The sequence below is a fragment of the Trachurus trachurus genome (assembly GCF_905171665.1).
Source record: "Trachurus trachurus genome assembly, chromosome: 6".
NCBI classification, from domain to species: domain Eukaryota; kingdom Metazoa; phylum Chordata; class Actinopteri; order Carangiformes; family Carangidae; genus Trachurus; species Trachurus trachurus.
In genome coordinates, this window is record NC_139897.1 from 282,272 (window position 1) to 294,978 (window position 12,707).

At 41.1% G+C, this 12,707-nt stretch overlaps 1 protein-coding gene across 2 annotated transcripts in view; it reads left to right on the forward strand.

Moving 5' to 3' along the window:
• Nucleotides 1-3,024: 3,024 nt before the first annotated feature.
• Nucleotides 3,025-12,707, forward strand: part of LOC310987650 (filamin-C-like) — a 28,575-nt gene continuing 18,892 nt past the window's right edge. For both annotated transcript variants that reach the window (XM_083973998.1, XM_083973999.1), the window contains exons 1-8: nucleotides 3,025-3,789; nucleotides 6,132-6,380; nucleotides 8,580-8,677; nucleotides 10,450-10,600; nucleotides 10,756-10,874; nucleotides 10,998-11,075; nucleotides 11,201-11,363; nucleotides 11,926-12,126. In XM_083973998.1, the coding sequence (XP_083830124.1) occupies nucleotides 3,414-3,789; nucleotides 6,132-6,380; nucleotides 8,580-8,677; nucleotides 10,450-10,600; nucleotides 10,756-10,874; nucleotides 10,998-11,075; nucleotides 11,201-11,363; nucleotides 11,926-12,126 (1,435 nt within the window). In that variant the 5' untranslated portion in view covers nucleotides 3,025-3,413. The remainder of the gene's footprint in view (nucleotides 3,790-6,131; nucleotides 6,381-8,579; nucleotides 8,678-10,449; nucleotides 10,601-10,755; nucleotides 10,875-10,997; nucleotides 11,076-11,200; nucleotides 11,364-11,925; nucleotides 12,127-12,707) is intronic.

Genomic DNA, 12,707 nt, shown 5'->3' on the forward strand with positions numbered 1-12,707 from the left:
TAAGCATCAGTTATAAAATATATATGTGTATATGTATATGTGGAAGGACCCAGAGTATTGTTTACATTTGTGAAACCTTTTTTTGTGAAAAATCTTTTAGGGCAGAAAAGCATGCTACAATTATCCAGAAGCACAATATATAATTTATGTTGCTTATGCTGATTATGTTACTTTGTATTTCATGTAAATAGATGTTACATATAGTACTATGGGAGAGGAGATATTTCTTAAATCCATTTGTACTAGCTTTGTAGAAAGTTTATTATATTTTGAAAGATTATCGTATATTTGATAGCAAGATTGTATGCTATGTAAATGTCTAGTGACATCATTACCAACTATCGTTGCTAATCATCTCCCGTACCTCTAAGTTCAAAGGTGGTATAGTCATTGCATGCAATTAGATAATGTTTGATCTAATTTCACAATGTAGTGAAATGGTTTCTGAAACTTTTGTCATTTAACATAACTTTAGCAATGCCTGGCCAGTGATGTTTCTGCATATGAACATACACTAAGGAGAGAGTGTGCCACTGGACTGCAAATGTAACCACTGTCTTTTAAACTGATTTGCAATAGGAAATAAATTCCCAATGACTGCAAGAGTACACATGAATGTTGTTAGATTCAGGATATTATTTATCAATGTTTCATGAATATTATCTTTATCATAGTCTCATAAGCTTCTATATTGCACAGTGTTGCTCAGATTGCTGCTTTTCATATTAATAGCAGTGTTGCTTTCAATACAAGTGTGGCTATTTTGTTACCTGAAGGTCTATTTTGTACTGTAAATGACTTAAAAATAAACATACTCATCCCACATGATGTCTGAGGGCTTTCTTTTCCTGGAAGGTGGCATCAGCAGCTATCACAGTCACAGGGTTTAAGGTGTCATGGAATCCCATTCATGAAATCAACGGCAGTCAACCTGAGTGAGAACCCTCTCTCCGCTGGCATCATGTTACATAGGTTGTGTGGATATTAATAACCTTCACTCCAGAGACGTGAGCTCACAGAACTACAAATTTTCAGATGGCGGGAACTGATGTATCAGTGTTCCTGATGAGATGTCTAAAACTAATCTCATTACTTCACGGCCACAACTTGTGAATGTGTGATTGTGTTCTGTGTGTTACAATGGATTTTAGTTGTATATCTTACTGTGATGGACGTGTGCAATGTAGCGGCCTGGCACCCAAGACAAGTTTCCCTTCATGGGGCAATAAAGTAACTTTAACTTTAACTTGCAACGTTTAGGTGGAGATAATCATGTAAAGGCAGCATGGATGAGTCATGAGAAACTAGTCAAAGGGTACAATTAGCACGATGCTTCACTAAACATCTCTTTGTCACTGGAGGTACAAGTCAAACTAGTTTTCTAATCTGAACCTGGAAATATTCCCCAAATTGTAAATCTGGTTTCTGTCTCATTTTATTTTCAGGATTATGATGAAAGAAAGGAAGTGTCTCAATGGTCAGAATGTTGATCCAGATCACCAGTAAACTCTAACAAACTGGCCTCTGGCCTATCAGTCCTAAAAATTCAGCCCAAATCCCTTCTTGAATAGTAATAAGCTTTATTCAACTGACAGGCTAACAGGGGAAAGCTCATTGAAGAGATAGCTGATTTTGAGAACAGCCATTTGCCATTCATGCACACAATGTCAACTGATACAGTTTTGTGATTTGGTTTTCACTTTATTCACATATAGTTAACAATCACTCTCAAGAGTGGGGGTATGTCAAAATAGACAGTTGTGTCACAATGTAACCAACTCAAATGGAAAGATGTCAATGTTTTGTAATGCGAACTGTAATTGTCAAGAAGTCAATTCAACATTTTTGTGACAATGCACTTTGTAAGAGACGTGTTTTGTGGCCAAACAACAACCAACCAATCAAACTGGCCTGAACTCTCATGACAGATCATTTCAATCTATACTGGTGACTTTACAGTCTATGTGATTCATACTATAGAGTAGGCTACTTTGACAAAGTAATTGTGAACAGAACAAATAGCTATTTTTCTTTTTTTAAATGAACAAAATAAATATTTAAAGTATCTTGTTACTTGGTAGTGGACCCACACGGAGACCCCTGTCTGTGTATCCCTAGAATGCTTTCTGCATGTGTCACAGTTATTCTTACCTACCACTACTTCATCATGGCTGCTTCTGGTATCTGGTATCACTGCCATGTCACTGACTGCTGAGTCACAACACACAGTCAGAAAAGCTGCAGCAATAATTTGGAGCTGATTCATTTCAGAAAAAGTCCTTTACTCACCACTCATTTTCTGTCCTTGTTGCCCCTCGTAACCCTCGTAAAAAGAAAAAGAAAAAAGAGAACAAGAAGGATATGAATAAACCACTTTACATGTGTAATATGCTAAATAATTTTTGAATCAAAGTGAAAAATTATTGTTTCCAGTTGGTGACTTAACACATGACCAACACTACATTTCCTATTCATTTTCTTGTTGGTAATGAAAATGGATTTGATTGGGTGTTAATGCCTATAACAGTTTAATTTAACCTCAAATATCCTCTCATAGCCCACCCCAGCTTGATTGGCCTTTGCTTTTTCACTCAAAGGCAGATATGTGAAATACACATTATGCAGTTGCTTCTTCACCAGGATGTCTTATAATATATTCCTGTGGAATCAGCAAGGGATGTTGATGTGTACAGATTAACTAATTATTCACTGTAAACTGACAATCTGTTGGGACAGGGACGCTACATTTCTTTTTTTAGCTCAATTGTTCAGCCACTTGGACCGTGAGCATGACATACATTCACAACAATCGATAAGAGCCAGCCCCCTGGCACCCAAATAGGAGCGTCTAAAAATAAGGAGCATGCTCCAACTGTTGCGCTGCCGGGGTCTGACCAATCCCTGCCCCATCCTCCCCGTAAACCGACCCCGACTCCTGTTATCCTTATGGATTAACAAATAGACTATGATCACAGAGGCTGGGTGACGTCGCCCGGGGGTCCTTTATAAACCCCTGTCTTTGCTTTCTCAACAGTCAAATAGAGTACGCTCAGAGTCAACTCCTTCAGTGCTGATCCAGCTCACCTGCCACTAAAGAGCCATTCTTCAAAAAGCGACATTCTTCTCGGGGCCATATGAGAAAGGACCGACTTGTCAGGAGGGTGCCAATTAAAAAAAGCGACGACCAGCTGCCCTGCACGTTGTAAATCGAATAATTTAATCCATCACTGCCTTGACCTCAGTGCTTTCTTCGCAAGTGCATCCGAAAAGTCTCTAGGCTGTTTTTTAAACTCCCCCCCAAGTTTGAACTTTCCTCCTTGCCATCAACCTGCTAAAGTTTTCTGCGCTGCCGAACGCACAATTTAACAAGTAAGTGTCACCGGGGTATAAAAGTGGATACGGAAAAAGCCATCATGATGAGCAATAACTACAGCGACGAGCAGCTGCCTCCACAATACTACCAGGCCACCGACTTCGGGGAGGACGAGGACGACGAGATGCCGGCCACGGAGAAGGATCTGGCTGAGGACGCGCCATGGAAGAAGATCCAACAGAACACCTTCACCAGGTGGTGCAACGAGCACCTCAAGTGCGTCAACAAAACTGTCACCGACTTGCAGAAGGATTTTAGTGATGGGTTAAAGCTCATTTCACTCCTGGAAGTTTTGAGCCAGAAGAAAATGTACAGAAAATATCACAACAGACCGAACTTCCGTCAGATGAAACTGGAAAATGTTTCTGTGGCACTAGAATTCCTGGACAGAGAACATATCAAACTGGTCTCCATAGGTAAGTTGGTTGGTCTCTGATGGCTTTGTTAATGTCAGTATATAACATAAAAAAGTGACCAGGCTATTCTTAGAGTTAATAAGAATGAATGACACTGGCAGCATGTGTCCAGGGCAGAATAAATTGCAGTGCAGTATTTCATACATTTTTATATTTTTAAAACTGTCATATTATCACAAACGCATTCTAGAGCTGTTGTGCTGGTATGTTATCATACCAGGTGTCAGCCGGCGGTGAGATATGTCTTTCACAGCCAGAGGTCAAAAGCTTATTGGAAAGTTACTACAGAGGTGTCACTGAGGTCACTCACTTGTGTCAGGGCCAATGGCCTAGTGGCTCTATAGTGCACTTTAGCTGCAGGACAACTACAGGCTGGAAATTCACTAGGACCATGCTAATGAGAATGACACAATGTATTCATGAGGACAGCGGTTACACACATCATGCTGCTGCTATACACAAACACGCAAGCAAACTAAGCAGTGACAGGTCCAGGGTCAGAATAACTCAGTGGGTGCTCTCCGCTGCCATTCAGTTCCTGTCCAGACCCACCAGCAACTTGTGTGAGGTGGAGGATTAACTCTGCTGGGAGTTTGGAGATCAGACTGAAGTAACAGACAGCAGAAGTTACTAGGGTCACTCACACAACAGGAAGGCTTCACTCTGGCAGAGGGAACAGGATGCCAACTCTTTTGAATGGCTGTGGCAGAACTAGGAGCGTGGTTTGGAAAGCACAGATATTGTAGTATGAAGAGCTATGGCTTAATTCAACAGCTGTAGGCAGCAATAAGCCTGTGAATATTCTTATTTGTCCAGGTCATAGTTATCTCAAGGAACTGGACTTATAATAACCAAGTCCAGTTGCGTTCGCATTTAAATTTCCTTGAGATATAGGCAGCAATAGAGCTCACACAGGGAAAGGTTGTTTAATTTTTTGGGTTTTGGTTAATAATAATGACCCTGCCACATACTTTAGTGAAAATTCCTGCATGACTGAGGCTTTGACCAGCAGACTGTGAGGACTCACCTGGGCACACACTGAATGTTTGTGTGTGACATATGGCACTGAGTCAAACTGTTAATGACAGTCTCAATCACAGATATCACCACAAAGTCTGCAGCACTTGTGCCAAGGATAATGTGTGGAGGAGGAATGGATATGTTTGTGAGTGTCTGGCAAAGTTGACACAGCTATGCAGACACACTAGGTCAGACTGTTTTGACAGAAACAGGGCATGATAATAGAAGAAGTTCCTGAATTTCACTTCCTAACCCCCTCTTCCTGGATGCAGCTCTTATGGGGGCAATGCAGCCCTGTTAATATAATGTCTAAGACTTATTTCAGTGACCTAGAGACACTAAAACAGGTTTAGCTGCACATATGTCACAGTGTGTAATTAGATAGCATTTGATGGATGTCTCTTTGACCACACAGTTATCCTTAAAGCCAGACAGGGTGGCAGCAAAACTACACTGTGCCATGTTTGTGCCACCTGTCAATGCCAGTCAAACAGTGACACATCAAACATTCCCCCCCTGACAGGATCCACTGATCTAGGGAAAGATAAATAGCCTCAATAAAACAGTCCTGTGATAAACAGCTGGCAAAGTGCCCTCCTTGCTGAATTAACTGAAGTGTATCACACAAGATTAGCCGATGTAACATTAAACTCTACTACTCCACAGTGTTGCTTGGCCGAAAGGATTTTGAATGAGGATATTAGAGTGGATATAAAACTGGTTGTTAGACAAACGTTTCCTTTGATAACTTCAGAAAAGGAGCTGTGTGCTTGCTGTCAGTGAATGAATCTAAACTCTGTCTGTTTGATTTATCACACTCCAGTGCTATAAGTTTTGGAGGTAATTGAAATCCAAGTGGTATTTATGCAGAGTGGGGATCCACTTCCACATATCCCCAGCTGTCGCTGTCTTCAGAGGACCATTGTGCCTGGATGACAGATTGTCAGGGGTCCTCAGCCAGACAGCTGTCTAAGAAAAAGGGGCTTGGGGAAAGCTGTGAGGAGCATTAGATTCCTGTTTCCTCAGCAGTCACTCACCATTGTTTATATTTCTGCTCAGAATAGCTTGGTCATCTCTGCAGCACAGCAAGAAAGGAGTATTTCAATGTGATAAACCTATGGTTGGGCATTATGGGGCAATGGTCAGTAATACAACATACTCACTCACTAGGAGATTGCTCAAATCTGCACACATAAAAAATTAAAGCTGGAAGAAGCAGTGAACTATAATACGATCCAATACTGTGAGACATGGTGCATTATGTGAACATTTGGGAGTTATAAATCCTCATCAACACTTTTGTCTCCTCTGTCCAACTCCAGATAGCAAAGCCATTGTGGATGGGAATCTAAAGCTGATCCTGGGTCTTATCTGGACTCTCATCCTCCACTACTCTATCTCCATGCCCATGTGGGATGACGAGGATGACGAGGAGACCAAGAAACTGACCCCCAAACAGCGCTTGTTGGGCTGGATACAGAACAAAGTGCCCCAGCTGCCCATAAACAACTTCAACCGTGACTGGCGGGATGGCAAAGCCCTGGGAGCGCTGGTGGACAACTGTGCCCCCGGTAAGACAGTCCACAGCACAGAGTGGCTGCTGTAAATGCTGAGTCAGGGTATCTGCACAGCCTGTTGACAGGCTTGTTGTATATGGCGGTTTTGCTTGGTTGCTATGGAGGTCGGGGTCAAGCATGTGTCAGTCAGTGTATTTGTGACAGTATTATCTTCTCAAGAGAATTTGTCTCCTTCGCTGTGTATATCCCGTAAACATTCTAGGGCACACACACACACACACACACACACACACACACACACACACACACACACACACACACACACACACACACACACACACACACACACACACACACACACACACACACACACAGACGAGTACACGTACAGACTTGGCCGGATTCACCAATATGTTCTTAGGAAAGATCTTAAGTAATGTCTTAAGAAGAAAATTAAGAGTTCTTAAGTGCAATTCCTCAATATTATCTTAAGAACAGTCTTTTTTTTTTTTACGAATTTCTTATTTTTCCTACTTAAGAACGTCTTAAAATACGTCACTGCATTGCATTGCACGCACCAACAAACAGCATATATAGTTTGCATTTTAACTCTCAGTTACTGAAGGCAGGAGCTTGAGGTTATGGTGGATGAAATTAATGTACGAAAAAAATGACTACTGGGGAAAATGAATAATATGGGAATAACAGCGGAAAATAAGACAAGAGGGTGGGCCAAAGTGGTTGCTAACTAACAGTTAACAAGCTCTTTGTCTAATTAGTTAAACATTTTATTTACTTACCATGATCCACTAGTCTAAACTTGTCTAAAATTTGTTAAGGAAGGTGATATTAGAGGCTTACCTGTTCACCGTAGGAATTTTAAGACCGGTCAAAGTTGTCTTAAAGTTAAGATAAAAGTAAAGAACAATTTTGAGAACTTTGATTTTCTCACAACTTTCTTCTTCTTCTTCGAAGAAAGTTGAGAAAATAGAACTTTTTTGGAGAATATGACTTTTTTCTTCTTAAGACTGAAAAAAATGACACTAAAGAAGATTTTTTTTCTTAAGAAGGCTTTGTGAATTTGGCCCCTGGTTCGTATGTCATCCAGTTTGATCTGTATCTGGGGAATAGGCAGTGTCTGTGGGTTGTTGAGGGGTTGCTCATGGCCAGAGGACATCCCTGCCAGCTGTCCGGCACTGACTGAAGTTTTCACTCTTGGTGTTTCAAGCCCTGAGGCCCAAGCCCTGGCTTTCGTGTTTATAGCCTTGCTGCTACACAACACCCCCAAATTTGGGCACCATTCCTCCTCTGCTGTCAAGGGGGATGCTTGGCTCTGCATCAAAATGCAGAGTGATCTGTCACAGGGAGGTGTCTAAGCCCCACATCCAAGGACCACAAGTCCGCAAATTGAGTCTCTGCCAATTTAGTGCCTCTGCTTCCAACGCTAAACACCCCTGACTGTGCTTTATACAAGGAAAGGTGGACAAGTAGCAGAAAGTGTAGAACCCCATGTATAAACTATGTTTTGATCTGAGGAGACACATCTTTCAAACACTGTGCTGCAACACTGACCGTACAAGGCTCTGTTTTTTCATCAGCTATCACCAAACAGCAGGGTTGCTGACGAGTCCAACTCTGCTCCACAGACACTCTGCTTTTAACTCCCATACAAATAAGCAATACACATTCATCAGATTTTTTACAAAGTTACAGGATATGCCTGCTTTACTTCTACATCTATATGGTTATGGTTTTAAGCTGACTTCACTGATTTCCCAATAACAGTCTGAAAGCCCACCCTGGTTGCTCCCAGCCGACAGCTTTACAGAGTTTTTTTTTTCTGAACTGTTTTTACAGATGCATATAAAACCACAAATACTGTGCTCCTCTGTATAAATTGGATTATGCTATTCTACAGTGCACGTATGCAGACTTGTTGAGTCCGTGTCCACTCTATTGCCAACACTAATCCAATTTAGGCATTAGCCGGCAGAGAGGAGGTTAGTGTCATCCACAGTGAAAGTGCCAGAGCGTCTGTCAAGGTTATTTCTTTTGAACAGTCGGATACGGAGACGACCTTCATTGTCCCACATTTTTTTTTATATTCACAGCAGCACAGCAGCAGTGTGGGTGAGGTTGTAGTAGGCGGCATAGGAGAGATAGCAGTGAAAGCCCTAGTGGCCTTATTATAGCAAGTGTAGCACTGCCTGCATTCGTCTGTGCAGATCATCTAATCTGTTTGCTTTCCAACAGGTCTGTGTCCTGATTGGGCAGAGTGGGATCCAAACAAGCCTGTACAGAATGCCCGGGAAGCCATGCAACAGGCTGACGACTGGTTGGGTGTCCCTCAGGTAAGATGCAAGATAGATATCTATTAGATTTTTTGAATCAAGTATACAGATTTTATTTTTCAATGTACTGTAGCTCAGCTGGCTGTCAGATAGATGGACTTGGACTCAGCACAAGAAAGTCAAGTGTGTTTTCTCTGTTAAGCAACACATGCTCAGTGAGCACTCATCATCTCCAAGCAGTTTAAAAAACAAATAAAATGTATCTGCAAATGCAAACATGCCTCATCACATGTGCGTACACCTGCAAGGCTGCACTGAGCTGCAAAAGGCAGCGCTGTGAATGATATAGAGCCCAGTGTTTTTCCAGGGAGATCACTGCTGGAGGATATCATGAAATATTTATTACCCAGCTCACTTCTAATATTTCCATTTACTTCATTGTAGCTCTGAGTGAGTGAGTGTGTAGGAGTTTTATTTGGTAGATTCATGGAGTTGTGGAGGTGTGAGATTTCTTAACACCGTACAGCACCAGTCACAGAAACACAGGTGCAAATTATGTCTGCACTCATCAGAGAAACAGGGCGAGAGTGCAATATTCCCTGCTCCATTCTAAGATTCTGAGTCTTCATATTGTGATGTGCACTATGTAGGTTGTTGACTTGTTTGTTGGAGACACAGGGTTAGCTATTCTCCATGAGGCTTAGCATTAGTAAGATAGCTGGGGTGCTGTGTAATGGCTCTGCTGGGCCTGGGGGCTGGATTCCAGTATGGTGGTGTTAAGGAGATGTGGGGGAGGTCTGGCTCAGGATAAATCCCCCTGGCTGACTTATTGAAGGCAACAATCCTTAACCTCGCTGTCCCGGGGTTAAATATAACTGGCATGGAGCAGGGCTTTGTGCCACTGTGTGATAGACAGGCAAACAGGCGCTGCACTGTGAGAGCAGTCTGAGGTGGAGAAAACAAACAGTCTACACTGAATCCAATTGAAATCCAAATGAAAACCAAAAAAAAGTTATATAAAGAGCCAACCACTTGCAAATGACAATACAATCACCTGAAACATAATGAAACATAAATTATTATTTTACACAGTTTGTGCAGGAATGTTGCATATATCCACAAGTTTCCGAACGTCATCTATGGTCATAACCGGAAGCTGTTTTCGCATTTCCGGTGGAATAGTACGTTTACGTTTCCATGGTTTTCAGTCGTTGTCATAGTTGCGGTAAACGCATAGATCTATTAACACTGGCTTATAACACGGATGCCAATTTGTGTGATATCCATTGTTAAAAGCTGGTATGATGATCCATCTATTTTCCGCGACTACTGAAACCATGGAAATGTAAACATACAATTCCACTGGAAGAGCAAAACTGGCTTATGTTTCTTACGTTCGGAAAAAGGTGGATATACATTAGGGGTGGGAGAAAAAATCGATTCACATAAATATCGTGATATCTTTTTTGGCGATTTAAAAAAAAAATTATTACTATTTTTTTTTTTTTTATATTGTGCAATGTGCATTTGTTCGCCTTTTTTACACACAGAGAGTACAGGTTTTGAAAAGGGTTTAAGTTCACTTTATAATGGAGTATGTTAATTTATAGGCTCCTACAGTATTTGTGTGCAGATAAATGTTAAAAATGCAGACTAAAAATCGAGAGAATCTGCAATATCGTAGAATCGCAATTTAAATCGAATCGCCATCCAAAAAATTGTAGAAGAATCGAATCGGGAGAAAAGCGTATCGTCCCAGCCCTAAACATCCAGCACTGAACTTTACACTTTCTGTGTGACTCATGTCAGTTGTCCTTCTTTCTGCGCTGTAGGTGATCGCGCCTGAGGAGATCGTGGACCCAGATGTAGACGAGCACTCAGTGATGACCTATCTGTCTCAGTTCCCCAAGGCCAAACTGAAGCCTGGCGCTCCTCTCAAACCCAAACAGCTTTTCCCAGACAAGGCTAAAGCCTATGGGCCAGGTGGGAACCCTGCATGTCTACAGTTCACAAAGATATTAAAAGCCGAAAAGCTGGATATCAAAGCTGTGTGCCACTTACAGCACATACCTTGGTATCTGCAGAGTATTTCACCACATCCTCTATACTTATATGTATTATATTGTATTGTATCGCAGGTATTGAGCCTCATGGCAACAAGGTGCTGCAGCCGGCTGTGTTCACAGTTGAAACTCTGGAAGCTGGAAGTGGTGAAGTCCTGGTGTATGTGGAGGATCCTGAGGGACACAAAGAGGAGGCAAGTAATAGCTAAAACACAAGTAAAAATAAGGCAGCCTGGACTGCTGCTGCTTTATAAGTTTAGTATACTGTCTAATCTTTATGTAACGCTCTTGTACTACTTGTTCTACTTGTTCTCCAGGCTAAGGTTAAACCCAACAAAGACAAAAACAGAAGCTATACTGTCACCTATGTTCCTAAAGTTGAAGGTGTCCATAAGGTAAGGCTAACCCTAGCTGCTATTATTTACCATGTACATCGAGTTCATTGGACACGTAGCACAAGAAAGGAAAACCATTCTGTTTGAAGTGTCTCAAGATTTGGCTTGTTTTTTGATTCCTATAGGTGAAAGTGCTATTTGCTGGTCAAGACATTGATAAGAGCCCCTACACTGTGAACGTGGCCAAGGATATGGTCGACCCCAGCAAAGTCCATGCAAGAGGGCCAGGTCTGGAGCCTACAGGCAACGTGGCTAACAAACCCACCTACTTCGACATTTACACAGCTGGTGAGTATGGAAACTTCAACCACTATGAAGACAACAGCAATGTGGTCTCATAAAACAGTGGTTCTCAACCTTTTTTACATCAAGGACCCCTAAATTGACACAAATTAGACCACAGACCCCCATTGGACAAAATTTTCAAGCAAACCAGAAATACACAAATATTTGTTCTGAGACTGAATAACGTTACTTTTTTTGTACATTCAAATTTCAAAGTATAAGTATATTTCTCTATAAAGTTAACTTTATAGAGAAATTTCTGGAAAAAAGTGGTACAATTTCTCCAAAAACATTTAAACATTTGTAGGAAGAGGTGGTTAAAAAAAATCTCAAAAAATATTAAAAAAAAAACACACAATAATAATAAAGATTCTCAAAAAAAAAAAAAGGTAGAATTTCAAGAAAAAGTTGGGGACCCCCTTTTACCCTCTCGAGGACCCCTGGGGGTCCCCGGACCCCACGTTGAGAACCACTGTCATAAAAGACTTGCAATATGTTCTAAGAGACTGAACCTACAGGAACAGATTTGTCTATGGATAGCTGACTGTTCCTCTGTCACACTTAGGTGCTGGTAACGGCGACATCAGCGTGGTGATCGTCGATCCTCAGGGCAAAAAGGACACAGTTGAGCTCATCCTGGAGAATAAGGGCGACAGCGTTTTCCGTTGCACTTACCATCCCATGTTGGAGGGCCCTCACACCATCCATGTATTGTTTGCGGGCCAGGAGATCCCCCAGAGTCCCTTCACCGTCAACATCTCAGAGGGTGAGCCTCCTGTCTCTGCTGTAAATGTCCGTCAGACAAATCAGATTTCTAAGTGTGCTGTTAGTTTCAGGATGATTGATTCATCACCATATGCACTCAGTCATCTTTATTCTACCTATAGGTCCACTACAAAAACTCAAAATCTTAAAATCTTTCCAAGAATATTTGTCTTATTTCCTGTCAAAATGTCTCATTTCTAGTCAAAACTAAACTCTTTTCACTTAAAATAAGACTCATCACCTAAAAATTTACTTGTTTTTAGATAATTTTCATTTGTTTCAAACACATTTTCACTTGAAATAGGTAGAAAAATCTGCCAGTGAAAGCAAGATTTTTGTACTTGTAATAAGAAAGAAAAACTTGCCCCACTATCAGATTTTTCTACTTATTTCAAGTGAAAATATGCTTGAAAGAAGTAAAAAGTGTCTAAAACAAGCTGCTTTTTATGTGACGAGTCTTATTTTAAGTATAATGAGATTTGTTTTGACTAGAAATGACATTTTGACTAGAAATAAGACAAACATTTTTGGTAAGATGTTGAGTTTTTGCAGTGTAAAACCACCCAGTACAGATGATAACAC